A 27044-nucleotide genomic window follows, 5' to 3' on the forward strand; every position below is an offset into this window, starting at 1 on the left:
AATGGTGCCACACAACAAACTTAATTATAGTGATACAGCAATATATCGTAAAGTGAATTAGAACAGTAACAAGAAAACTGGTTTTACAAATGTACAGACTATTTGGCCGTCACATGTTCCACTTGGTCCCTCCTGCCAAATATATCCAGGGCCGTTGCTAGGAATCCTGGGGCCCCTGAAAGAATACTAAAGTGGGCCCCTGACTTTTCCATTTTTGTTTTTCTTAGACTATGTATTATCAATTTTTATTTAGCCTACTTTGTTTTGATGCTAATGCAGCATTACTATGAGTATTAGTCAGGGTCTTATGCAGAATAATTCAGTCATACAAAGATTAGACTACTGGGGTTTTTTGTGGGCCCTACTGGGCGCTGGGCCCCTAGAATTATCATCACCTTTCTCCCCTATTCACCTTTTTCCGAACGTCAAAAACGTAGCCTGTTTTGCCGGTTTTGCTCTTCCGGTGGAATTTTATGTTTACGTTTCCATGGTTTCGGTAGTCGCGGTAAATGCATGGATTTCTTTTTTTTTTTTTTTCAATGAAAATCTGTAAAACGCATGGATCATCAAACCAGCTTTTAACAGTGGATATCACACAAATTGACATCCGTGTTAAAAGCCAGCGTTAATAGATCCATGCGTTTACCGCAACTATGACAACGACAGAAAACCATGGAAACGTAAACGTACAATTCCACCAAACCGGCAAAACCGGAAGCCGGTTTTGACCATAGATGACGTTCGGAAACTTGTGGATACAACCATAGATATATAAACGTTTATATATCCATGGATACAACGGCCCTGAATATATCACCACTGACAAATCAACATTAAAGCTGCATTCATGGCATAACAGAAGTATTGCAATTATGAGTTTCTGATTTGTAAATAACATTTTTGTCAACTGCCAAGTCAGAATTACAATATCTACATCAATGCAGATGGGATCCATTTACTAATCCAACTTACTTTCCTACTTCCTCCCTAAAAATCAGACGAACTTGATGTAATTGAACCTACATTTAATGGAAACTGTTATAATTTCAGTATTACACAGCGTTTATGTCCTACCACGATGGACATGTATGTCGGACATCATGTCATGTCGGTGTCTGTGACTCTTTAGACACAATAACCCAAGAATAATACTTAGTAAAAACTTCATATTTATTACATGATTATTCCATGATCTGATGAAATTTTAGAGCATCTTTCTGCATGTAAGGGAGCACTGGTATAGAAAGAAATGTTGTAACCCCTTACCACTTAAAACTGAGAGGAAACTGATGTTAGTTAGTAACTCAGGAACAATAAGAGAGGCACAACACAGTAGAAACTTTATACTTTAACACAGGTATGGAGTATGTTATCTAATAAGACTCTGTTTTGTTGAATATATTTTCATATCAAAAATTTTCTGATGGTGTTCTTTTGTTATAAGATGGTGAGACATGATCCAAGACAACTCCTTCAAATATTTGGTAGTTTAGTAAAGACCAAGGTGACCTTTTGACATTTAATGTTACCTAATGATAGGCTAATTGTAGAGTAGATGTATGCATGGTCAAAGATGTGACAAAATGGTGGTTATAACAATATAAGTTTAACAATGTCAAAGGGTTATGGTTATGGTTAGGGTTAAGGTTAGTGAATTTCTTGATTTCACTTTTAGGAATATCCAACATTTCACCAGCAACAGTAGCTGTCTTTCACTCTATTGTCTCGTGTGAAACTCCAAGTTTCAGTTCCCATCTATTCTCACGTGTCAACTGGGACATTCACCTCAGCATGTAATTTTTTAGGAATGTGTTGATGTAATACATAGAGAAGCTTCTCATTGTCTTTCTATGAACTAAACACTGTTGACCCTGTTGAGCAAATTGAATTTAGCATTGGACAGTTCTTCTTTGTTAAGATAGCCTTTAAATGATTTACACACTATGGGGAACATGAATAGAGTAGTAGAGTTTTCACAAAGTTATTTCATTCACTGTTTATTTACGAAAGAATTACAAAAGAACTACTGGGTTGCTGAGTTTTGAAAAATCCACCTCCAGCATTGCTATAATTTAGTCCCATGAGGTAGATTTTTCCATGTGTGTAGTTACAAATGTTACTCGGCCATGAATAAAGGGTAGGGGGTTCTATGGCTGTAAAACACCACCAGCAAAGGTTAGTAAGTGTTTGATATGTTAATAAACAATTACTAAAAGCTTGAATGATAATATATCAAATCTGTACTTATAGTAAATAATAGGCTGGTAGGATTTGCAAACTGCTCAGTTTTTACCTTCAGCACGTGAAATCTGACCAATCCCGTTGCCCGTTGCTCCACAGAGCTCTCTCTTGTTGTCACGCTGACCTCCACAATAGTTCTTATTGACAGCAGTTCCATTCACTCTCTGTCACATGTCCCACATCTGGCCAAACACTGATGCTGCTGGAGAAACAAGCAACTCAGAGTCCAGAATGCAATGACAGAGTACAATTTTCTATACACTATTATGCTCCTCGCACAGATTTTTCTTCAGATCATGAAATGTTTCATCAAATAACCTCATAATGGGGGAAAAGGAATAATAAATAACCTAGGCTACATAATGGATGCAAATTAGGTAATCATAAGTGGTCTTAAAAACTCCAACAATCTCATATGAATGCAATGGAAAAATGTTAGTTACCATAGCCACTAAATTGGCCTTTAAGTATCTAGTATTTTCAATAACATTATCTACTGCTAACACACTAACATAATTGACGTTAGCTGGTAATCTGGTCAACAAGGTTCCTTGAGAAGATTAAGATGAGTAAACTGATATAATTTAAGATGTTCAATTTGCCTTCAACATATATTTTCTATTAAATGAAACAATTTTGATTACTTTAGGTGCACAGCATGGGCACATGCTCTATTCCAGGTTACTTTTTTAACCCAGAAGCTGTTTAAGTGCACTGTACTTAATGGGCCTGTGCATATTCTCATTTGTCCAGGTCATAGTATCTCAAAGGAGTTTTAAATCGAAAGCAACTGGACTTGGTTATCTGTCCAGTTGTTTTCGATTTAAAACTCCATGACCTGACTGACTGTTCTTAATGGTTGTGAAAGCCTCGAAGAACTCAGGCAGAGACTGAATAGGTTGTACCAGCTGTAACATTTAAATGATTTTACAATCACAAAAAACAATCTTATAAATTCCATTATCTTTTAAATGGGACATGGTATTCTTATGTATTGTGGTACTTTTGTACTTTCATTCATCTACACTGTGCTATTACAACTTTTGTTTATAAGACCTGACTTCTTCCTCCACCACTGTTGTGGTTGAAACTTTGTGTGGTTGAGGGGCTCAATTTTGGGATCTACAGCCACCTACTGGACATCCGTAGTATAAAGGGCCGCATAAAATGTTCCATCACCTGCTGTTAACATGTGTTTTACAAATGCCAGGAAGCATACTACGAGCAGAGACTTTAACAGACTAAACATTTTTAAATGTCTTTTTAGTTTTAACAATCTTTGAAAAAGCTTTAATTCCTTCTCAATTAAATAAACCACAGAAATGCTTTGTTAAATTATAAAATATAACTAAAAAAATTCCTCACAGAAATTTTGAGAGAGACACACAAGAGGCAGTCTCTGTCGACATAAGAATCAAACCCTGGACCGTAACGTCAGGAGTCACACGTTGTATGGTATGCAGTGGCGGCTGGTGGTCAAATTAGTTGGGTGGGCTAATAAATAAATTATACCCATTAAATGGTTAACACAGCTAAAAGTTAGGGTTATCCCATCTCACAAAAGTATAGCAACTACTAGGCCTACACACTGCATTAAGTAAGGGTCTAGTCCAAAAAAAAAAAAAAAAACTTCACCTGGTTATCTCACACATACACACACAGTCTCTCTCTCTCTCTCTCTCTCCCTCTCTCACGCACGCACGCACACACACACAGACGCACGCACGCACACACACACACACACACACACACACACACACGCGCGCACACACACACACACACACAAACACTTACACACACACACACGCACGCACGCACGCACACACACCCGACGATATTGCTCAATTAAAAAATAAATAAATAAAAAAAGACGATATGCAGCTCATATCGACGGCCTTTCTGGTCTGTTATCGCCATGTCATTTAAGTCTGGTGCTCCCGGTGAGTTTAGAAACTAGATTCTCCACTTCGTTCATGTTAGCAAAGACAGTTTAGAGCAGCAAAGTAATGCTACCTGTGATGCTAGCGCCTAGCGCCGCTGTTTCTGTCTTCTCCCTCCCACAACAACACAACTTCTCCTCCGGTTCCTGTCATTGGTCTGAAAACAGCTGTGTTGGGCTAAATGAAATTAGCCCCAATGACAAGTTAACCAAGGGGGCGGGACATGGCACCTGTCAATCACTGACCCTGCGTCAGCCCCCTGCTGATTGGTCAGAACCGCTCGGCCTGTGGGCTGAATGAAATTAGCCCCAACAGTCGGTCAATGGCGAGGGCGGGACATGGCACCTGTCAATCATCCACAGTCGGAAAATGAATGAGAGCAGACTCGGTGAGCTGGGGCTGATTAAAATTAGCCCATTTAGAGATATCCTGTGTTTTTCTTGAAACTATTTAATATTGTTGCCAGTTCCGATTTTACTAAGACTTAGAACAATCTTTTGTATGTTATTTAGAGAATATAATATAGGCTATATATAATATTTTTTCCTCATCTTTTGTTGTGTAATGCAGGGAGGGCTTAGCCCCACTAGCCCATTGATACCAGCCGTCACTGATGGTATGGCTTGTGCCCAGCCCCTGTCTCCCTTTAGAAAGCTGGAGACAGCATGACCTTGGGCATGTGCATGGCTCCTGTCTGGCCTTTGTCTCTCAAATAAATTTGGAGGGGTCAGTGCCCATAAAGATTTGAGGACAGACATTCAAACCCTTCTGAAGTTCTCAAAGATATAAGACAGGACAGCGTAATGGATTTGATCTGTGACCAAGTTATTGTTTATTAGTGTGGTATCAAACATTTCACACCATCACCTCAACCATAGTTGAGAAACTTACACTTGACTCTTTCCATACTCTGAAACCATTTAAGTGCAAACAGACACTTGTCAAGTCAATCTACACCCAATAATTTACCCTCTAAAACATAATGCTCATATGAACCCCCAACAGTAAACAGATGAGTCTTATGTGCATTGTTACCTTGACATTTTGATACTGTCAGACACTCACAATAATAAAATAAAAAACGCATTTGATGTGTTTAAATAAACATTTTGTTTTGTTTTATTGACTAGTTTTTGTTCTCACTTGTGAAATCTGCTCAGAGGGCTCCAACCTAACCTAATACTGACTGCAGTTTAATCACACAATCAGAATTTTACAGCACAGTTGGGTTGTAAAATTTTATTTGGAGAAATCTGTACATGGAGGTTTTGGCCTTCAGTGTGTTCACATATATAAGCATTGATGGGGACACAAACAGGTAGCTCACTGAAGAACAAGAGAAGTGCTATCCTTTACTCGAAACTGGACAGGAAGGTGAGAACAAGCTGCTTCAGTTTAGCATCTGATGCCTCTGAGATCTTGCCATCAGCCCTGAAACACAAAGGAGGTTGAGTCAAATGAATGATTTCTAAAATCTTAATAACTATGTTTTTAGTTGTGTTAGCTTGTGGTCTAACAATAGCCAGAGATATGATGATGAAGAAAAAAAAAAAGAAACCTCACCTGATTGCGGAGAGCAGGTCCTGGTGCTGGCTGAGGATGTGCTGCAGGAAAGCCTTCTCGAACCTTGTGATCTTGCTGGGCTCCATCTTGTCCAGGTGACCTCTGACACCGGCATAGATGACTGTTACCTGCTCCTCAATGGCCATGGGAGCTGGAAGCAATGTAGGAGGAAGTTTAGTGACCCAAAGTTTGCTTTAAAGAGTTAGGGTACCCATTATGTTCTGGTTTCTTACAAAAAAAGTACAACAACTTCAGAGAAGATAGTAAAAACCACTCACAGTACTGTCCTTGCTTCAGCAGTTCAGTCAGCCTGACACCCCTGTTAAGGAGCTGCTGGGTGGCGGCGTCCAAGTCAGAACCGAACTGGGCGAAGGCAGCGACCTCACGGTACTGAGCCAGCTCCAGCTTCATGGTACCAGCCACCTATAGTGGGAAGGGGGGGGGGTATGAATTTAAGAAATTGTGACAGCCCACTACTTGACAAATTAATTTTTAACCTTGAAGAATTTAGATATTACAGATGTATGGCTAAAAAAAAAAAAAATTCTCCAAGCCAGATGTTACCTGCTTCATGGCTCTGGTCTGGGCAGCAGAGCCTACTCTGGACACAGACAGACCCACATTGATGGCGGGACGGATACCCTTGTAGAACAGCTCAGTCTCCAAGAAGATCTGCAGCAAACACATTAAGACAGACACTATAAAAACAGCTTAACTCAGTACTTTTATAGGAATCTTTCTTCCAGCACCAAGGGAGTTGCACCCCTAGGATTTCTGATTCTGATCATTTCAAGACAAACCTGTCCATCTGTGATGGAGATGACGTTGGTGGGGATGTAGGCGGACACATCACCGGCCTGAGTCTCAATGACGGGGAGGGCAGTGAGGGAGCCACCACCAAAGTTGTCGTTCATCTTGGCAGCTCTCTCCAGCAGACGAGAGTGCAGGTAGAACACATCACCGGGGTAAGCCTCACGACCAGGAGGACGACGCAGCAGCAGGGACATCTGACGGTAGGCAACGGCCTGACCGGAGCGGGAGAAGCAGATTTACCAAAGGTTCACTCAGGAATACAGCATTCAATATCAAAATGGAACAATTTAATTTCTTTGTCTTGCTTCCTCACCTGCTTGGACAGATCGTCATAGATGATCAGGGCGTGCTTGCCGTTGTCTCTGAAGTACTCTCCCATGGAGCAGCCAGAGTATGGGGCCAGGTACTGCAGGGGGGCAGCATCAGAGGCGGTGGCAGACACCACGATGGTGTACTTCATGGCATCAGCGTCAGTCAGCCTCTTCACCAGCTGGGCCACGGTGGACCTCTTCTGTCCGATGGCAACGTAGATGCAGTACAGCTTCTTCTTCTCATCGGTTCCTTCGTTGAAGCGCTTCTGGTTGATGATTGTGTCGATGGCAATGGCGGTTTTGCTGGAGAGTGAAGATGCCCAATTATTCGAGAGAATACTTAATGGCCTTTAAAGCTACAGTTTCCCTTGATTTATGATTAAGTGCCCAAACCACAGCAAAAAAAAAAAATTATTTACCCAGTCTGCCTGTCACCAATGATCAGCTCACGCTGGCCACGGCCAATGGGCACCAGGCTGTCCACAGCCTTGATTCCAGTCTGCATGGGCTCCCTCACAGAGATACGGGGGATGATACCAGGGGCCTTCAGACCCACACGCCTACGGATCTTGGAGCCGAGGGGACCCTGAGGTAAAAAAAAAAAGAAAAAAAGATTACAATGAGCTGTCATATCAAAATATTTAATTTTCAATAAGTATATTCAGTGGAGCAACAATTCTGATATGTAATCACTACCCTAACTTGAGAATTGATCTTCATCATATCTTCATGTCCTCATCATCTCCGACAACACTAACTGATGCTTAGGGCACCTTTATCATTTGCGAGGCTCATTTTAGCCATGACCACTGGTGCAAGTCGACATTTTAACTAGTTTTATTTAATTTTGGTTGATTTAATGCTCAGTAAAAATAAATTATAACATCTCAAATGACCTTTCCATCGATGGCGTTTCCCAGAGCATCCACCACACGGCCAAGAAGCTCCTCACCAACAGGAACGTCCACAATAGCACCAGTTCTCTTCACAATGTCACCCTCCTTGATCAGCTTGTCATTACCGAACACCACAACACCAACGTTGTCAGGCTCCAAGTTCAGAGACATACCCTGGAAAAAAAGAAGCATTTTATGACACGTTAGCAAGTTAATAGTTTCAAAATAAGCAAATTCAAGACATTCGCAAATTTAAGGTTGCATTGCTTCCAATGTTCATCTCAGGAAAAAGAGAAACATGTTATCACTTCTTTTTTAATTTCACTTACTTTCAGACCAGAGGAGAACTCCACCATCTCTTCTGCCTGGACGTTCCTCAGACCGTACACTCGAGCAATACCATCACCAATGGACAGCACACGCCCTGTCTCCTCCAGGTCTGCAGAGGTGTCAGCTCCCAAGATCTTCTCCTCCAGGATGGAAGACACCTCGGCTGTGCCTGTGAAAGAGGGGACAGACAGAGTGAAGCTTCATTCACTAATGCTCATTATCAAAATTCTGCAACAAAGATTGATTTCGAGCTAGGTTTAATAAAAGAGGTAAACTACAAAAAAGGATCTCTGGTCAACCCAAGACTCCAGACTGCCCCTAAATGGGGGCTTTCTGTCCCTAAGATTTGAGAGTGTACAAGTAAAATTTTCATCTACTTGCACATGTGCAACCAGTAAATTTGCTGTTTAAAAAAACAAAAAACAAAAACACACTGGTGAACTGTGGAAAGGGTGACTCAAATGAATCCAGAATCAGAATCGATTGTGTATGAGGATCATGAATTAAAAGGAATGTGAATGTTTGCTTTGCAAGTCGATTTATGGTGTGCGCCCCTAAATTTTCTACTTGCGCTCCTAATATTTTAAGTTAGGGGCCACTGTGCTCCTAATAAAACAAGTTAGTCTGGAGCCCTGTAATCATCTGCATATAAACCTAGACAATAATTAAGTTAGCCTTACTAACTTATAACTGTATAACTATATAATTTAAAAAATCACATACATAATTTCCCATCTGTGCCATGTATAAATCACAATATCTGGCCATTCAGCCCATTAGACTTAAATCCACTTAAACATTCTGGTGTCTGCATACCCATATATTTATACTTACAATGATTGTGCACATTCCATTTATTTGTATTCTGTATCTATATTTAAGCCAATTTCATAGGCTTAAAACTGGACTTTAACTGCCTCCCTAGTTAATCTAATTATCTTAGTTGTACACTGTTGTTACACATTTCCCCCATTGATGAAAAATAAGCATTTATTCATAGGATTCATGTTAAATTAAACTTTGTGGATAAAGCTACATTTGTAATGCTGTTCACATCAGATCAACAGGTCACCATTATTTTGTCCATGCAACAAGAGAGCAGGCTAAATAACATTCACCTTGACAGACAACCATTACCCAAAGTTATGGTTACACAGAATCAACAACTCAATGAAACAGTTTCAAGACTATATTATTGACTATACTATACCTGTACAATATAACGATCAGGTAGCTAGGATTCAATGCAGGATTCCTGCATTAGACTGGATAACTTATAGTTAAGTGTTTCTAATAACAAGTTAACTGAGTCTGTGTCAAAGTCTTGAGAGGCTGGGAGCTAGTTTGTCCAATGACAGTGCGGCGGCAGTCACCAAGAACAGCTCGGGGAACAATATCTCTAATGACCTTCAATAATCAACTCGTGAGGCTAAACTCAAGTGCTTGATAAAGTGACTGTCATGTTGTTTTTCGGTTTTCTCACCTGTCTTCTGCAGCCATGGTCTGTGTGTGTGGAGGTGGTTGACCCCAACGCAGGCGGCCGGTACAGTCTTGGACACCTGTGATCAAACGGCACACGGCTTTAATCATACGTAGATTGCAAGTGAAAATTGCATAAACCATATGTGCAGCAGCGGTTTCCATATACAAAGTGCACATTAAAAGTGGGGCTGGTGTTAACTTTCTGCAGCGGAGAGGGGACATGCGCTGTCAGACTTTCTGACCTTCAAAGCGTGGTTGAATGAGCCATTAGCAGGCAGCTAGCATTAGCTTACATGCTAACTTTAGCGCCGCTTGCTGCAGGACAAACACAGTCGCACTACAAGGGCAACTTAGCCAAACATGTTTAAATCCACAATTTCGATATTCTTAGCATGAAATACTAGTTCGTTGCGTTTAGATACGCATTCAAAAGTCGAAGAGAGATTAGCAAAGTAGCGGCCTGTCTCGGTAACATTACCCTTCACGCCCACAAGGTTCACGCTGATGTTAAACATTTTTTTTGCTGCATCTTTCACCATAGCACACAGATTGTTTAAATAAAATACTTACAAATCCAGCCCTTCTAGGCAGGGTTCTGGCCAAAGCTGCTGCAACTCTCACGGATAGCATTTTGTCGGGTTGCTAATGACCTGTCCTCCACCGCTGCCCGTGGGTGAATGTAATGGCTGAATGGACTCTTCTTCTATTTATGTGACACTGGTGTAAAGTTTCCTGCTTTACGGCTCATTTCTGCCACCTGTCGTCAGGGAGATGGCACTATTTATTTTTACCCACTACTTTATCTTGGGCCCTCATTTGAGGCCATCAACTTAATAAATCAAAATAAAATAGAAATAATAATTGATTAGATTATTATCTTCTAAATGTTGTTCTATGATTGATCACAATCCCACAATCCAAAGAAATACTTGACTTATTAACACGCTTATGGGTAATGTTTGCTAATGGCTCATTGAAAACATGCATTATTAATATTACAACAATTTATAGGCTATGTTCTGCAAACATTGATGACTTATTTAGCAAATGCCAAACTCTAAGTTCTTATTAATGGTTTACCAATATACTGTATAACAGTGTTATTTCTCAACAGAAACACAGAGCTTGGTTAAAAATAAATAAATAAATAAAATTGATGACTGCTAAATGTGAGCACCAATTAACTTTAAAACCTAAAAAACATATGAAAATTATGTAGGCCTAAAAAAGAAAAATGTATGTATTTCTTACTTGAAGATGACTTTACTTTGTTGAGTTACCCAATCCCAATGATGCAACTCATCAATTTCTGTCAAATGCATAAATATAAGCCCTATCCAATTTGAAATCATCTCTGATGCCTGTATGAAGAAATGCCTGTCTTATTTTAGCTTTGATGCCATAACCACAAGTGTGAATGAACTCCATGTCAACACCTGTTGCAGGGATACATGATATCCTACGGTGCATTGCACAGACAGATCAGGAGACTAAGAGCTTTCAGACAATGTGTAGTTTGTGAGGGTTGTGTGAAGAACAAACAACAACAAAGCATCTCACCGGTGGGATTTAAAGGTCTGTTGCACAGACTGTGAAACCCCTTTGACACAAATTTGTGATGAATGATATTGGGCTCTATAAAAACATGCACTTGAGATAGTGTCAACGCTCAAAATTTTTCAAGACTTACAAATAATGTGAAATAATGGGAGTTTACCTATTAATTTGTCCAACATTAGTTGGTGAATAGAGTCTATGGTAAATACCAAAACAGTTACTATACAAATGCTATATTTTCCACTTACTGATGAGATACCAGTTACATAGTTGTAATCATTTGATTGATCAATTGATAAATTAGTCTTTATTTGCTTGTATTGCTGCAGGTTTACATTTAAGTCATATAGATAACAAACCACTTGATCCCTTAGACTGTTCAAATAAAAAAATGTAGCCTATGTGATGATTTGTCAGGCTAATTTTCACAAAATCTTAAAACAAAACAAAACTTTGGAGATACAAGTGCCTTGCAAAAGTATCCATACCCCTTGAACTCTTCCACATTTTGTCACATTACAACCACAAACTTAAATGTATTTTATTGGGATTTAATGTGATAGTCCAACAAAAAGTAGCACATAATACGCTACTTGTGAAGTGGAAGAAAAATTATAGATGGTGTTGAAGATTTTTTTTTTTTTTTACAAATCAAAGATCAAAATTTGACTTTTTGGCTGACATGCAAAAATATTTGTGTGGCGGCGGAAACCTAACACTGCACACACCAACCTGAGCACACCATCCCCACCGTGAGCCATGGTGGTGGCAGCATCATGCTGGATGCTTTTCTTCAGCAGGGACAGGGAAGCTGGTCAGAGTTGGTGGGAAGATGGATGGATAAAAACAGGGCAATCCTGGAGGAAAACATGTTAGAGGCAGCAAAAGACTAGAGACTGGGATGGAAGTTCCCTAAACATACAGCCAGAGCTACAATGGAAACCTTTAGATCAAAGCATATCCATGTGTTAGAATGGCCCAGTCATAGTCCAGACCTAAATCCTATTGAGAATCTGTGGCAAGACTTGAAAATTGCTGTTCACAGACACTCTCCATCCAGTCTGAACTGGAGATAGAATGAGGCAAAAACTGCAGTCTGTAGATGTACAAAGCTGGTAGAGACATCCCCCAAAAGACTTGCAGCTGTAATTGCAGCAAAAAGGTGGTTCAACAAAGTATTGACTCAGGGGGGCTGAATACACGCCACACTTTTCAGATTTTTATTTCTTCAACACCATGTATCATTTTTCTTCCACTTCACAATTATGCGCTACTTTGTGTTGGTCTATCACATAAAATCCCAATAAATACATTTAGGTTTGTGGTTGTAACTTGCCATGGTATGAATACTTTTGCAAGGTTGCCTAATATCTCCAACGTTTTGTATTTTCTTTTGATTTTGTGGAAAATTAGCCTGAGAAATCATCACATGCATGAGTTTTTATTGAAATTTGAACAGTCTAAAGTGATTGGATATCAATATGACCTTCTATTTAAACCTGCAGCAATACAAGCAAATTAAGATTTTAAAGACAAATTACTGAAAAATGCAAATATTATGTGGAATAGTTCAAGGGGTATGAATACTTTTGCAAGGCACTGGCTTCTTGTGACTCAAAGGATAGACTTTAAAATCTTACTGTTGGTCTACAAAGCACTGAATGGTCTTGGACAAAATATATTCTAGAGATTTATTAAATCCATATGAAGCATCCAGACCCTTCAGATCGTATGGGACAGGTCTACCGTGTGTTCCCAGAACCAGAACCAAACAAAGTGAAGCAGCATTCAGTTATTATGAACAATGTGCAAACACACCTGAGGTCTGCACAAACTGTCAATTCATTTAAATCAGGGTTGAAAACGTAATTATTTGCTAAATCTTTTAGTTAAATTCAATATATCATTTTAATGATTTTAATCATTGTAGTTTCTATTGTTGTCTCTTACTGTCTTATCTCTTTCTTTTTCTTTTAAATTCATTTTTCTGTTTTGATTTTAATGTATTCCTATGGCTCTGTAAAGCACAAATACATTTGCCTTGCCTTGCCTTTGGCTGGAGGAGGTTGTAGCGTCGCAACATCGCCCTCTTTTGCCCCGGACATCAAATGACATGTCTGCTTTTGTCAACGACAACCAGGCGAGTCAGACAGTCGATCCGCTCCGCTCGGTTTGCCCGTGGTGCTAGCAGCCAGCCAGCAACAACCAGCCGCCTGAATGTAGATCCGCATGGGCTACTACTACTCTATCTCTCCGAATAACCCAGCGGAATCATAAGATACGGATCCCAGGATGGTGTTAGTGCATGTCGGATATCTGGTTCTTCCCGTATTCGGCTCAGTAAGAAACAGAGGTACGGTATTAATATTCATATCGATCCAAAACATGTGCCCTGTTTATCTTAATATGCACTGCAGCTGTTCGCTAGCTAGCTAGCTTGATCTTAGCCGTTGGGTTAGCTCGCGTTAGCTAGCTCAATTAAAAAAACCAAAAAAAAAAAACCGACCAAATTATTCGCCAAACGCGATACTACTTTAACTTGTATTGATTGGAGTTAATATAATTTAAGCGAATAATGTAGTGTGCCGGTTGTAAATCACGCCTAATTATAAAACAAATACCGCCGCTGAAGATAAGCTAACTGGCTTCTTGGCTCTGGCTAAATCTTGGAACGGAAACATTTCTCACAAAGGATTTCACATGCTCGGGGCGTGCGGTCAAAACCACATCCCCCTGCACAGCACAAACAAACCTTAAGTTATTATGGGATATATATATTTTTTATTGGTGCGATTAGTATTTCAGCAACATTACGATGCATTGTTATCCTCCCCCTTCCCCCCCTCCAAACGGCGCTATCCTGTATTTGCACTGTAAAAAAAAAAAAAAAAAAATACCGCAAAATAGACGTAGCCTCTCCAGCCAGTCAGCTTATCTGAGCCTGGATGATGTCATTTGAAGATCATCTGCTTCTGCTAGCGCTCGCCGTTTTTTCTCCCCACCGTGATTGCACTAATTATTATCCGTGTCAATCGGCCAACTGTCTGATCGATAGATGGCCAATTGCCCCGATGAGCGTGGATTTCTTTCCCGATTTCCATCAATGCATCAGTCGCTCCTTTTTCTTTTATTTGCTAATCGAGCAGTTCAGCAGCTGTTTGTTTGAGGCTGCCGAATTGCCAAAAAAAAGAAAGAAAAGAAAGAAAGAAAGAAAGAAAAACGACCCGAGTGTGCGGTCACAGTTAAACAATGATAAAGCTACAGTGTAACATTAATTTCACAACAGTGGCATCAGTGATTTCATTGTGCTTTTATTTCTGTTCTTATTTCCCTGTTTCATAGTATGGAGGCTGGCTCTACATTCTGCATTTATCAGATCTTTGTCGTCCCCCCCATTGTGTAGCTAATGATCATCTGCTGCTGTGTGGTGTGGCGTGGCCTCTGCCTGTTCTCTGCATTTAGCTGTATTGTGAATCCCTTCTTCATTTCCTCTTTCCATCAGAAGACGACATTGGTATTAAAAAAGCACCCCCCTCCCAAGATGTATTCAGCCATAGACTTTCCATGTTAAGCAGACTAAAACAATAGCTAACACCTAGAACAGAGCACCTTTTTGTCTTTTTTTCTGTCAAATTGCTGTAGCACTGAGTTAACATTTTAGCTCCTTTTTAGATATCAGTTGAATGTCATTGTGTACCTCCCATCCAGTCTTGATAGACAACATGCTGTAAATTCCTGTAAAGTGGATACATTTTGCATGATCTCAAATACTGCACTGCATTGTTGAACACCAGAATTCGGCTCATCTTCCTTCTCTTCACACAAGGTGCAATGTACGTGAATGAAATGACCAACAATTGATTAAAAAAAAAAAATAGAAAAGGAGAGCGAAAGCATGCAAATTGGAACCACGTGCATGCCGTTTTTATTGTTAAACTCAGCATTTCAGCAAATGCTGTAACGTGATCCCTTGAAATGACTGTACACTGCACCTGCACACAACAACCTGCCATAACTGTCTCCATTTTTGTGTAATCCTTTTGTTCCCTTTGCAAATTTCAAGCTTCGAATCACACTGAATTGTCAGGGCTGTTTGCCTTTTAATGGGCAAATGAAACCAAACATTTTAAGCAAGCAAAACATGTGCACTGGTGGTTCATCACTTCCCAATTTTTCCCCACTAACATAAGGCCAAAATGCTATCCATTTCACAGGGATGCCTATTTTCCTGCACTGCTAAAGAGATCCTCTATTAGTAATAACGTCTTTATTGTTTGGTTGTGGTCTCTCTTTACCTTTTGTTCTGGTAATAGTACTTTCAATGCATGGTCACATTTATGATTCATAATTTTTGGTTTTTGTTTTTCTACATTGACTAGTAAAAATCCAATGTAATCTTTCTGTAGTAAAGATGTACCCTGCTGTACTGGAATCATGTGCTGTAGCCAACACGTCTGCTCATTGGATGCCGCTTTTGTTCTTTTTAACCCTATATGGAGCATGGTGGGCCTTGCCTTCAGTCTATGTTGTTTATTTTTGTTGCATGGATTTATACTATTATTACAAACAAACAAGAAAGAAAACACAAATTCCACATATACTAATATTTTTCAATAAAGAATATAGTGTTTTTCCTAACCTTCAGTGTGCTTCTTGCTGATTTCCATTTATTGTCCTCCCTCTCCCTTGTCCCTACCTGCCCCCTCTCCACCCCCCCACCCACCTCCTCTCCCGCTGTGACAAAGATAGACGATTTCCACGCTTCCTCCATCACAGGGCCCGAATGAGTCTATCTGCTGTCATTCATGGTGATCGTTTTCACTGAGACGCTTGAAAACGCAGTGTGCTACTTAAAGAGTAGACTTGAGCCTTTGACCCAAGGCAGCAAGGTCATCTGCTGTCTGCTCAGCTACACCAACGACCTGTTAAGATGAAAATATTTCTGGAAAGTCATACTGCTTATCTTTCCTCTGTGTGTTTTAAAAAAAAAAATCATACTGCTTTTCTCAAGCGTACTCCTAGTAAATGCAATGTAGACTTTGCCTATTTCCTCATGATTTAAAAAAAAAAAAAAAGTCCTCTGTTTACATCAGAATTCGTCATGTCTTTTACACTGTCAAAGCAGATTAAACTCAAACCTTATTGGATTTTTTTTTGCATCTCCTGTAAGAACTGCACATTTTTAATCTTTACACTGGCAGGTTTCTGTAAAAATTCACTGCCTCAGTTTCTGCCAAACGGACATAACAGAGCACAGTATGTTGGATCCTGCGCCACTGCAAGCCTATTCTGGCTTCTCTTGGCCGGGGCTCTCCTCAAAAGTTTCTAATCAAAGCTAAATTTGTTACTGCAGTGTCTCAATTCTTCCATAATCAAAAAGGTCTTTTTTTTCAGCCTAAGCACGGTATTAAAACCATATTGCACCACAGCACTAGCCTGTCTTTTTCTCTCCGCTGAGTCTCGACAGCAGTCTGTTCTTTGCAGTTGCCAAATAGCTGTGGTCGGAGAGAGTAAAAAAAGCATTCAAGCTATTTCCTCTCAACTCCTGAATGTTCATATGGGAGAAGAACAAGTAGCGCTACAGTATACTGCATGTGCAAGGCACAAAGAGACAGTATAGTTGTGTAGAGGAAAGATACATAATGTGAGTTTATTGCCTAGTGTCATTATCAACAATGAAGAAACTATTCTTTAAGGTTGTATATATAGCAGCTTGGCACCTTAACAGTTTAATGTATCTCTTAAGAGACAGCCTGGTATTAAAGGTTCACTTGCATGAGTGCGCTGACCTGCTGTCAGCTGCAGAATTTACAAGAACTGAGCCGCGTTGAAGACCATATACCGGTAGTTTTCCATCTGTTCTGATCCAGTTCGCTTGTCTGTGAATCAGAAGACCAGGAGTCGATCCAGAGGTCGGAAAAGCAATTAAAGAAATGAAAGCTCACGTTTTGTGTGCAGGACTGAAAACGCTTGTCATGTTCATGGTACTTGTGGTAACCATCATTTTCCCACCCCCACAGAAGTATTTTTCACCCTAGGTAAGAGGTAGGGCTTCATTAACATGCTATATCACACAGTGACACCACATTTCACCCACAATTAATTCCAGCTAATCTCTCCCCTCAGGTGCCTGACAACTTCTCCTTATCCTCCACAGGATCCCATTTCAACCGGCAACAGCAACAGCAGCAGCAGCAGCAGCAGCACAGCCATGCTACCTCTTGCCGGCACTTCCAGTTAGGTCCTCAGGCTCCGCTGCCCATGGACTTCCCCATGCCCCACCCAGGGCAGCCACAGTCAGGCATTAACCCCCACCTGGCCCCTCCTGGCCACCAACATGGCCCTCCGCTCCACCCACCCCTCAATCCCCTGCCCGCCCCCCAGTTCCAGGACATCCCTGCCCCTCCCTTCCTACCTCAGGCATTACACCAGCAATACCTCCTCCAGCAGCAGATCCTCGAGGCCCAGCACCGACACATCCTGCCACCCTCCAGGTATCCAGAACAGCACAAGAAAGATAAAAGACAAGATGTTTAGCTTTTTTTCCTTTTTGTTTTGAGCTCTGGTTTAATCAGACTTGTTGTGGTGGTATGATTTGGCTGTGGCATCATATTAAGCTGTTATATCTGTTTCCTGTGGGGGAAAAAAAAAACCTGACATTTTCTAATACTTGCTTATTTATCTCAGTAGACGCACCCCAGAGAGAGTTCCTCACCAGCCCCACAGATTGCGACCCGGCTACGAGTTTGCTCCCCCCCTTCATGTCACTCCGCAGCCTGTGGTGCAGCAGCCGCGCTACCTGGCTGAGGGCACAGACTGGTAGGAAATATACCTCTGCAGTATAAAGTGCCACAGAGGCAAAGCCAAACTGTTAGAGAAGCATGCTGTCATAAATTACACAAGGTGATATATTACAATCCAAAAGATTTTATTCTTGGTCACTTTGCTTTGGTTTCACTGCACAGTCAAATTTGAGACCATACGAGTTAAACACCAAATGCGCTGTTATTCTGTTGACAATAGTCAGCGTTGTACACTTTCATTAAATATATGTAAATTACGGTAATGCAGAAGCAGCTTCCAAAGTGATGGCAGGATATTTTTTTTGGTTTGGCAATGCTGGAATGAAAAGCTTTAAATAAGAAGTCAAAACACTCAAATATAAAATGGAAGATTGTGAAAGAGAGAAACAAGAGCCTGCAGTTGGACAAATATGTGGATGATACTTCATTCATTCACAATTTCTGGGAATTTTCCAGGAAAATTCCCAGGAATCGGTTTGTTTTGTTTTTCTAAAATCACAGCCATGGTGACAAAAATGTTTTAAAACAGATGCCAGACATGTTGGAAAGAGTTTATCTTTTGATATGCTGTAGATCACACAAGATACATTTTTGGAAATGACAGAAAGTAATTATGATTTGGGAAATAGTATGTGAAGTGTTCCAACAAATTCTTGGTTATGAGATCCCTGTGAGTTGTGTGGTGCCTTATCTCTGTAATTTCTCTGAAGAAATTCAATTTCAAGCAGTAGATTTTTAATCTAAATATCCTCCATAGAAAGCAAACAATCTTTGGCATATAGGACTGTTGATAGTAATTGTTCAAGACATGTTCTGAAATGTATCTTGACTACAATGAGCACGACCTGGTGAAAATGATGGGTTGAACAGGCACAAGACCAAGACTTCAGTCAAGCACTGAGGCTTCAAAGAGCTAAAATCAAATTCTCAACCTTTTTTCCAGCTGTGCCCTCACAGTGCTAGTTGAACTCAGGATTAGAGTTAGTTAACCATTTAACTATTTCAAATCTTAACCCATTAGTTTTAGGAAAGCAATGCAGTTCATTATCCTTTCATTATCTGTTTTAACCATCTATCCATTATCTGTGGGTAACTAGGACAGCTGTTGCTTTTAGCAGTTAATACATTACCTTTAACTAACTACTTGAACCATTTTTTATCCATTACTTTTAGCTACTTGTTTAGCATATCAATTAATTTTGACCGGCTATCTCACAATACTTTTAGTTAGCTTCTTAGACTCTGCTTTCATGTTAACTAGTTTATAGGCACTCTCAAATTACATTATTGAGATGCAATACATACTCTGTTGGGAATAACTAGCCTGAGTAATACTGTGTTGTGTGTAGAGGTCCTTGAAACACAATTTGCCAGAAACAACAAAACCTATTATGTGGTGGACAACATAGTGAGTGATTTTGGACTTGTTTTCCACTGACTGACTTGTTTTCCCACATCTGTCCAGGGATCTAAGTGTAGATGCTGGACTGCCCCCCCACCAGTATCACATCCATCCGCTGCCACAGCACTATCAGCACTACTTGACCTCTCCTAGGATGCACCACTTCCCCAGAAACAATGCCTCAACACAAGTGGTGAGCGTCCCCCTCCTCCTCAGTACAATCAGTCATGTTTGTGTTGATGAACTCCCTGCAATTCTCCTATGGATTCCCATTTCTGAGAGTAATGTTGATATTTAGCAGCTGGGGGGGCGGCGACCTGTTTTCTTTTCCTGATTTCTGCTACAGAGCTGATGGATTTTTTTTTCATCATTATTATTCAATTTGTCATCTTCCAGGTTGTACATGAGATCAGAAACTACCCATATCCCCAGCTGCACTTGCTGGCTCTGCAGAGTCTCAACCCCTCCCGCCATGCGTCTGCTGTTAGAGAGAGCTACGAGGTTTGTGCTGCCACTTCCTTTCTCTCTCTCTCTCTCTCCTTAGCAGACACACCAGTCTACATAAATTTATCATTGTTTTCTCTGTGACCAATGCTCTGGACAGGCTTGAATGTGTAACTGATTTTCTTATTTCCAGTTACTCTGGGTTCCAGATGCCTCAAATGGTCCATCTGTCTTTAATCTAACAACGTTTATTTTCATTTGAACAAGATACAATCGTTTTCTGAGAGCCTCTTTCCTGTTCTTGGATGTACAGTATATCAAAATAGTATTTTAGCAATTGCATTTGAATATTTTATCATGCACATTAATATGCAAATTTTGATAATCACTGCAAACATGTTTTTCCTTATGCATTATTTTTAACCAGAATTTAAAGACATGGCAATGGGGTGTTTTCCTTTCTAGGAGCTCCTGCAGCTGGAAGACAGATTGGGCAGTGTCAACCGTGGAGCGGTCCAAACCACCATAGAGAGATTCACTTTTCCCCATAAGTACAAAAAGGTAAAACGGTCAGCTTTTTACTTTCCAGCTGAGTGGTAGATCTATTTGATGTGGTGTGGTGGAGAAGAAGCATTGGGCGAGAGATACATATTGAGCCAAGATGTAAAAGACAGGAATGGGGAAAGGTTAGCGGCGGCTCACGAGGATCAAAGAGTGAAGACGCGAGTTGTAAGGAGGTCATGACTCCCCCAGAAGTTCAAGGGTCAAACTAATTTCCGTTTGCAGATTAGCGAGACAGGTCTGCAGTGTGCACAATTCAAGGCGAGGGATGACTCATCCAGCTGTCTGCAGATATGTGCGTGAAATGAATTTGAAAAACTGTCTGCACTGAATATGACCCAAATACTCTGGAAGGAGTGTCAGATCATTTGGTACATTGTGAGTGAGAGGAAGTAATTGAGTCTTTTCCATCTGATGTCTATTTTTTTTTCTCTCTGGGAAGCATGAATAGGTGACTCTTTTCTTCTTTTCTTGGCTGAGTCAGACACCCATGGTACACACACACACATAACACACAGCTGCGCACATCCCAGCATTAATAATTTAAATCTGTTTGCCTTTCTCTATGTAGAGAATACCCCAGGACCTGAAGATGTGCCTGGATGACGAGGAGCTGGACACAGATGAGAAATGTACCATCTGCCTGTCAATGCTAGAGGATGGAGAGGATGTCAGGTAAAATCATCCCTTTATATTTTGCTTTTTCGCTGGTTTAAAAAAAAAGCTGGGTGTGTGTATGTAAATACAATAGTTGTATATAATTTGTTGGTCTTCAACTACATATGTTTTTTTTTTTTTACTGGTAACGACACAGGTTTCTCAGTTGGTTCGCTGTGATCCATCAAGCTTGATGGCTAATAAATTTTGTACACACAGGAAGATAATACTGCTGATAATACTGCTGACTTTGGTCATTGATCTCTTTCCTTTTATCTTTGGGTTTTAGTGAAATGTGTCTGAAAATATTGGATTGATTGCCATGACATACTGCACTGATATGCTTGATTTAATCCTAAGGTTGTTAAGGAAAACCTCCAACTCCCCGAACAACACGTTCCCTACTAATTAGACTTCAGAGAAACGTCTTCACATTACCCGATTTGAATATATTCTCCGCACTTGCTGTCAAAATGGACACGCAGCCATCCAGTCTCAACAGTTTTTAACCCATAATTAGTTCTGCTATGTAAGTTCAAAGCATCAGGTCTAAAAATCCTATCACAGGGTTTCTTCCACTATCTCATCTTGAAAATACTTCCAGACAGCAACATTAGCATTTCACACATTTTGAGATGTGTGTCCAGTGTTGTGATCTGTCTCACTGGCAATATGGCAGAGGAATCTTATTTTACCCTTTAAGAAAAAGGAGGCACGAATAAAAAGCAGGGGAGAACCATTTTAGGTTGTCTCTAGATTAGTGATATGCTAAAAGTTCAGGGAAGATGTATATACACACATACTGTTTCAGGGGTATGATGTAGAGCTACCATACATCTGCCTGGAGAATATATTGTTGAGATGGGAAATCTATAAACCCAGTTTTTCCCAAACATTCATGAATTCCTGTCCTGGGCTTTGTCTAGTTCCTTTAAATCACAGTCACATAATAAAAGATTGTAACTAGATGAAGAGCATGTGTCTTTGGTTAACACTTCGCCCCAAATCGTGCATCTAGGAAATGCCTCACAATGCACCGAGGCACCCTTGGCCATCATCAATGCTGATCTAATCACCACTGTGCATAACCAATGGGAAAATGCAGAGATTTTGTGAGGTTGAAGTGATTTGATTTATGGAGGTCCAATAACCAAAGCCAGTGTCCTGTGACCCTGATTCCTGTGACCAATATCGATCAGGAAAATTGAAACATCTGAATATGATAGGGCCTGTTTTGCTCTCTACTTCACCTCACATCAGTATATCAGAAGACATTTGTGTCTAGAAAGTGGGCGTTTTTGAAGTTAAACACCTTTTTTTTTTTTAAAACTAATTGATTGATAAAAAAAGAGATGATTTTGTTTTGGCTATATAATTCAAAATATATAACAATAATCAGGAATAATTGGTTATTTTTTGCCTTAAAGGTATAAAGATATGACACATCTGTAATCCTAAAATGATACTTTGCTCTGCTCACAAGTTGTAGCTATAAATATGATTTGTTTTACTGAGATAATATGAAGACTTAACTTTTCCTTTCTCTCTAGAGGAAATTCTAATACTTCTTCAAATGAATAAACCATTAACAAACTGATTGCCCGAAAATCACATTATCACAAAGCTAAAGAAACAGCTGACAGTTGATTTCGGAGAGCCGGGCTTTTAACGAGACAGCTCGGTAACACTTTATGTTACGGGTCTCGGGAGAACTCTAAAATAAAGTGTTAGAGACAGCTTTGAAATGTTAATGAAGTAGATAAAATTCTGACCATGTCTCTGCTGTTTCCGTAGGAGATTACCCTGCATGCACCTCTTCCACCAGGCGTGTGTGGACCAGTGGCTGGCTACCAGCAGGAAATGCCCCATCTGCAGAGTGGACATTGAGACCCAGCTGTCTCCCGACAGTTGATAGCTCCTGTCGACTCCCGCAGCTTTGGATCTGGTCTTATGAATTCTCCATTGCCTCCCCTCCGGGGGGAAGCTCTGCCAAACATCCCTTTCCCCCCTCTGCATCACTCAACGAGCCTGCCTTCTGAGACAGCTGTGACAGAGGGATCAACAAAGCACACTCACCTAACAACACAACGAGGGACGGGGGTTGATGCACAGATAAGTGGCTGGACTGACTGAAGGTTGGTTGAACGGACTCCTTTGGATGTGAGGGTAGGAGCGGACACGTATGGACAGATGTGCTGAGGCTTTACATGATTCTATCAGATTGTGTACCCTTGTGTGCATTTCTCCATACAACCATCAAAAGAGAGAGAGAGATGACACTGACTACCAACCTCCCCAGCTCAGTGTGGTGTATTAAGGCCATTTCTCTGCCACAACATCCAAACGCCCCCACCCCCCCAGGCCTGTGAAAAATCCTTTAAGCTGCACTCTGCCCAAGCCCTCAGCACATCTGTACAGAACATTATCAAATGATTAGCATGAGGTTGTTTGGTGTGAACTCTTGTAGCTGAACGCTTGTGGTGTAATGGAGTATAGTACTGAATAAGTATTTACAGAGTAACAGTGTTGTGTAGCAAGCAAAAAGCCTTTTGAGAAATATGTTTGTGAAAAATAAAACCTACAGAGAGGGTGAATATAGCTCGACCAGTGAGAATATTCAGTGTGTTAAATCATAGGGGAAAACGAGGGAAAGAGCTAGTTGTGTAAAAAGGCCAAAAACCCCTCTTTCTTGTCTAACATGGTTTTGGATTTACAGTTAGTAGATGCCATCAGAGTTGATGCTAAACCCGCTAACTGCAGGCATGGCTTCCAGTGATCTGTGTAGTGTCGTAGTCGGGCCTCTATAATCTAGAGCAGAGGCCTCAGATGTGCATGCTGTATGGCAGGCTTGGGCTGTGTCGTTAATATTGTGGAGCAGTAGAAACAGGGACTGTGTCTGTGCATGTGAACCGTTATACTATGACTCTGACGATCCCACTCATTCATAGAGGAGGACAAGAATGCACCTGATACCCCACCTCCCTACACCCCCCTCCCTCCCTCCCTCCCTCCCTCCCTCCCTCCCTCCGCACTCCAGACCAAAGTTGCCCTTAGACACCGATCTCAGACAAATGTAGCATTTCTCTCCTAATATTCATTCGCGATTAGGATTCAAAGAGCTGCTCGTGGATCCGTGTCTAACAGCAACTCCTCTGTGTTGCCTCACTCATGGCATGATCATGATCATGAGAGGCTGGCATGGGCTTGAGATGCAGTGCCTGAGTCTTGCCATCAGAGTGGATAAAAATCTGACATTTGTATTACCTATTACCAGAACCTTATTGCCTATCGAACAAGCACATGTGATTTCTATATACAGTGAATCGCCTCTGTTGTGTATCGGCTCCTTTCATTTCAATCTAAGTTGCTCCCACTGTTTGATTAAAAAGACTGTGTCTGGTGTTACAGGGAAAATACAAACTAGTTTGCCTGTGATATGTGCTAGAATGTGTATGATTGTCCCCACAGCCCCTCTCCCCCATGGTAGTAGTGTATGGTATTGCTAGAACAACTGTGATATGTTCAGTGATTGAAGCCGTTTTCTCTATATCATGCATGAACCATGTTGGCGTAGTTCACTTGGAGGAGGGTGAAAGGGAGAAAAAGCCATCCATTTGAAAAATACCAAACAATTGTTCTTAACATTAGTTTTTTTCAATTGTCTTTTTTTTTCTGCCATTTCTTTTCTTTTTTTTCTTATTACTTGTAATTTTTTTGTTTGTTTGGTTTTTTTTGTTGTTTTTTTGCGCGCTCACATGCCAATCTGGACATGGTACTAATATGCCGAGTCCTTGTCCATTTTAACCATAGTGAAGAAAAAGCTGCAATGCTGCAAAAAACATATTTATTGTTGTTATAATGTAGCTTGTGTTTTGTAAATGCACTATAATATGGAGATGCCTGAGTTTTGGTTTGGTGATGTGGGTTCTTCTTGTCCTAGATTTTGTGTTTCTTATCAGTTTCAAGTATTTTCATGCTTCCTTGTATTATTGGAGGGTAACTTGACTGTTTGTGTTGCGTTTCATTTTCTTTTTGTATGAAACCTCCATCCAAAAAACTACAGATGGATGAAAATGGAGGTTCGCTAGTTCACATAGAATGCTGTGATTAAAGATGCCTTAAGTATTTAACAATCATTATTTATTACTAACTGTAGCTAGCTAGCTATTGTGGTGGAATATTTAATGTCTCTATCTCATAACTTTGCAATTTAATCAATATATTTATTTAAAATAACACAAAATATTAAAAAAAGAATACCTCATTATGCATTGGTCGGTGGGGATGCTTTTGCATGCCGTCTGTGTTTTCTTTTTCAAAGGAGAAAAAAAGAAACTTGTTGAAAATTGACTGGGGGTGTCTCCCAACACATTTTCTAGCCAGCATGGTGCTGTTGATCTGGATTACATTCCATTCATGTCATTTCTTCATCTTACCTTAACATATTTTTTATTTCTTAAATATCATCCCTGCTTTGTTCTGAAGCAGATAACGGGGTACAACCCCTTTCGTCTTAGTATGGCTCCATAATTAGCTTGCTTTTGTTATATGATACTGCTTTGTTTCCCATAATCAGTCATATTCGATTACCTTTTTGATTTTTTTTTTTTGGTTTGTTTTTTGTGATCACATTCATAATATTTCATCATATCTGGATCTCAATTTAGTGCATATTATTTTAGGACCCACGTATCGAGCTGTATTATTTGTTCCTATGTATTGCTGGCAGTTGCTTTGTGTGGGATTGGGAAGTATGTAACATGCTAACTTGAGCCATTGATCTTATTGAGCAAACTTCTGGTGTACTGTGGTTATACAATATAGATAGCGTGTTTTACACCTGGGTATAATAAGCTAACTACGTTTTCGGTGTGCATTTCTTATTAATACTCTACTAATCCTGCAAATTATTATAACATGTATTGGATTGGAATGAAGCTGGCTGGTCTTACTTTTATTTTTATTTCATTTCGTGCTCTCACTGGCCTTACCCCATGCCCTCCACAGTGTACCCTATTACTCCAGAGCGAACTGGACAGTAGCCATAGTATTAACTCAAGCTGATGAACCGGAATGAACAGTAGAACTTAAAGCACAAGCTTTTTAATGCATGTCCTTCTCAGGTTTTCCTATGTGTATGTGGGAGTAGCTCTGTAGACGTGTTTAATATGATGCTGTACCTTCTTGAATATTTCAGATGTTTCTTTGCTGCTGAAAAAAATGTCGATTATTAACCTGCCAGTGAAAAAGGGAAGTGGCCATCTTTGTACAACACACTGCTGTTTTGCTGTAACCGCGCAATGTTTTATGATCTTGAGTATTTTATAGAAAAGTAGAAGTATGTATCAATAATATGAAAGCAATAGCTAAATCATAATGAAGAATAACATGATCAGTGAATATTGTGGAAAATCTTTAGATTCACTCTGGGTGGATTTTGTACTGTATTTATTACTAATGATGATGCAAAAAGTTGCATAGCTTAACCCAAACTGTTCTGTCTCTTTTTTATTTATTGTCTTGTATATGATCTTTTTGTATGTGTTTTTCAAATAAACTGCCTAAAATGCTGAGAACTAATCTAGTTTGCAGTGGTATGTGCCCTCCTGTCGTTGTCATTTACTTTCAAAACACATGTGCTGAAGCAACATTTGCCTCACCATATTGACCTACATTGGCTCTTGGCTGATATATTTGTATCAGTGTGTATAGGTGTGCTATTGCATAACAACAAAAAACAGCACAGAAAGGGTTACCACACGCTTGAAGTTGTTGAGAGACAGTATTGTTGAACATAACCTGCTCACAATCATTTAAAAACAGATTTAAGGGATCCTTATCAACAGTCCTTATTGCATAGTGTCATACATCATTTATCTGTGGTCTTTAATGTGAATGAAATCAATCATTTTCTTATTATTGTTCATATTAATCAAAATTCAATGTTTGTTTCAAAACAAGACTTTTAGGGAGAAAATTGTTCTAATTTCAATTTAAACCTATTTACTACTGGTTTTCTACTTCTACGCCTCCTGATTTATATC

General features: G+C 40.0%; 2 protein-coding genes across 3 annotated transcripts; one reads left to right on the plus strand and one right to left on the minus strand.

Annotated features, from left to right (window-relative positions):
• Positions 1-5407: 5407 nt before the first annotated feature.
• Positions 5408-10257, minus strand: LOC146981334 (ATP synthase F(1) complex subunit alpha, mitochondrial-like). Its single transcript, XM_085786451.1, has 11 exons — positions 10147-10257; positions 9578-9653; positions 8094-8263; positions 7765-7938; positions 7288-7454; positions 6871-7171; positions 6545-6769; positions 6309-6416; positions 6023-6167; positions 5745-5895; positions 5408-5612 (listed from the first exon to the last, which is right to left on the minus strand). The coding sequence occupies exons 1-11, from the start codon at positions 10204-10206 to the stop codon at positions 5534-5536; spliced, it is 1656 nt and encodes a 551-aa protein (XP_085642577.1). The 5' UTR covers positions 10207-10257; the 3' UTR covers positions 5408-5533.
• A 2940-nt stretch (positions 10258-13197) lies between these two features.
• ark2cb (arkadia (RNF111) C-terminal like ring finger ubiquitin ligase 2Cb) lies at positions 13198-26580 on the plus strand. 2 transcript variants are annotated; one of them, XM_085786452.1, is made up of 8 exons: positions 13198-13486; positions 17291-17627; positions 17821-17952; positions 19402-19531; positions 19735-19839; positions 20248-20343; positions 20915-21018; positions 22795-26580. In XM_085786452.1, exons 1-8 carry the CDS (start codon positions 13426-13428, stop codon positions 22910-22912), a joined length of 1083 nt encoding a protein of 360 aa, XP_085642578.1. In that variant the 5' UTR covers positions 13198-13425; the 3' UTR covers positions 22913-26580. The 2 variants fall into 2 exon arrangements, with proteins under 2 accessions (XP_085642578.1, XP_085642579.1); XM_085786453.1 differs by having other exon boundaries at positions 13262-13486; positions 17824-17952.
• The last annotated feature ends 464 nt before the right edge of the window (positions 26581-27044 follow it).

Source organism: Trachurus japonicus, chromosome 9, assembly GCF_045865225.1.
Source record: "Trachurus japonicus isolate A0001 chromosome 9, Traja_1.0".
Classification (NCBI taxonomy): Eukaryota; Metazoa; Chordata; class Actinopteri; order Carangiformes; family Carangidae; genus Trachurus; species Trachurus japonicus.

Coding starts and splice junctions, on each gene's coding strand:
- LOC146981334 (XM_085786451.1), bottom strand. CDS start 10,206: ATGCTATCCGTGAGAGTTGCAGCAGCTTTGGCCAGAACCCTGCCTAGA. Junction 5,896..6,022: donor GCTGAAGCAAGGACAGTACT/GTGAGTGGTTTT, acceptor CATTGCTTCCAG/CTCCCATGGCCATTGAGGAG. Junction 5,613..5,744: donor GACCTGCTCTCCGCAATCAG/GTGAGGTTTCTT, acceptor TTTGTGTTTCAG/GGCTGATGGCAAGATCTCAG.
- ark2cb (XM_085786452.1), top strand. CDS start 13,426: ATGGTGTTAGTGCATGTCGGATATCTGGTTCTTCCCGTATTCGGCTCA. Junction 17,953..19,401: donor CTGGCTGAGGGCACAGACTG/GTAGGAAATATA, acceptor ACATCTGTCCAG/GGATCTAAGTGTAGATGCTG. Junction 21,019..22,794: donor GAGGATGGAGAGGATGTCAG/GTAAAATCATCC, acceptor CTGTTTCCGTAG/GAGATTACCCTGCATGCACC.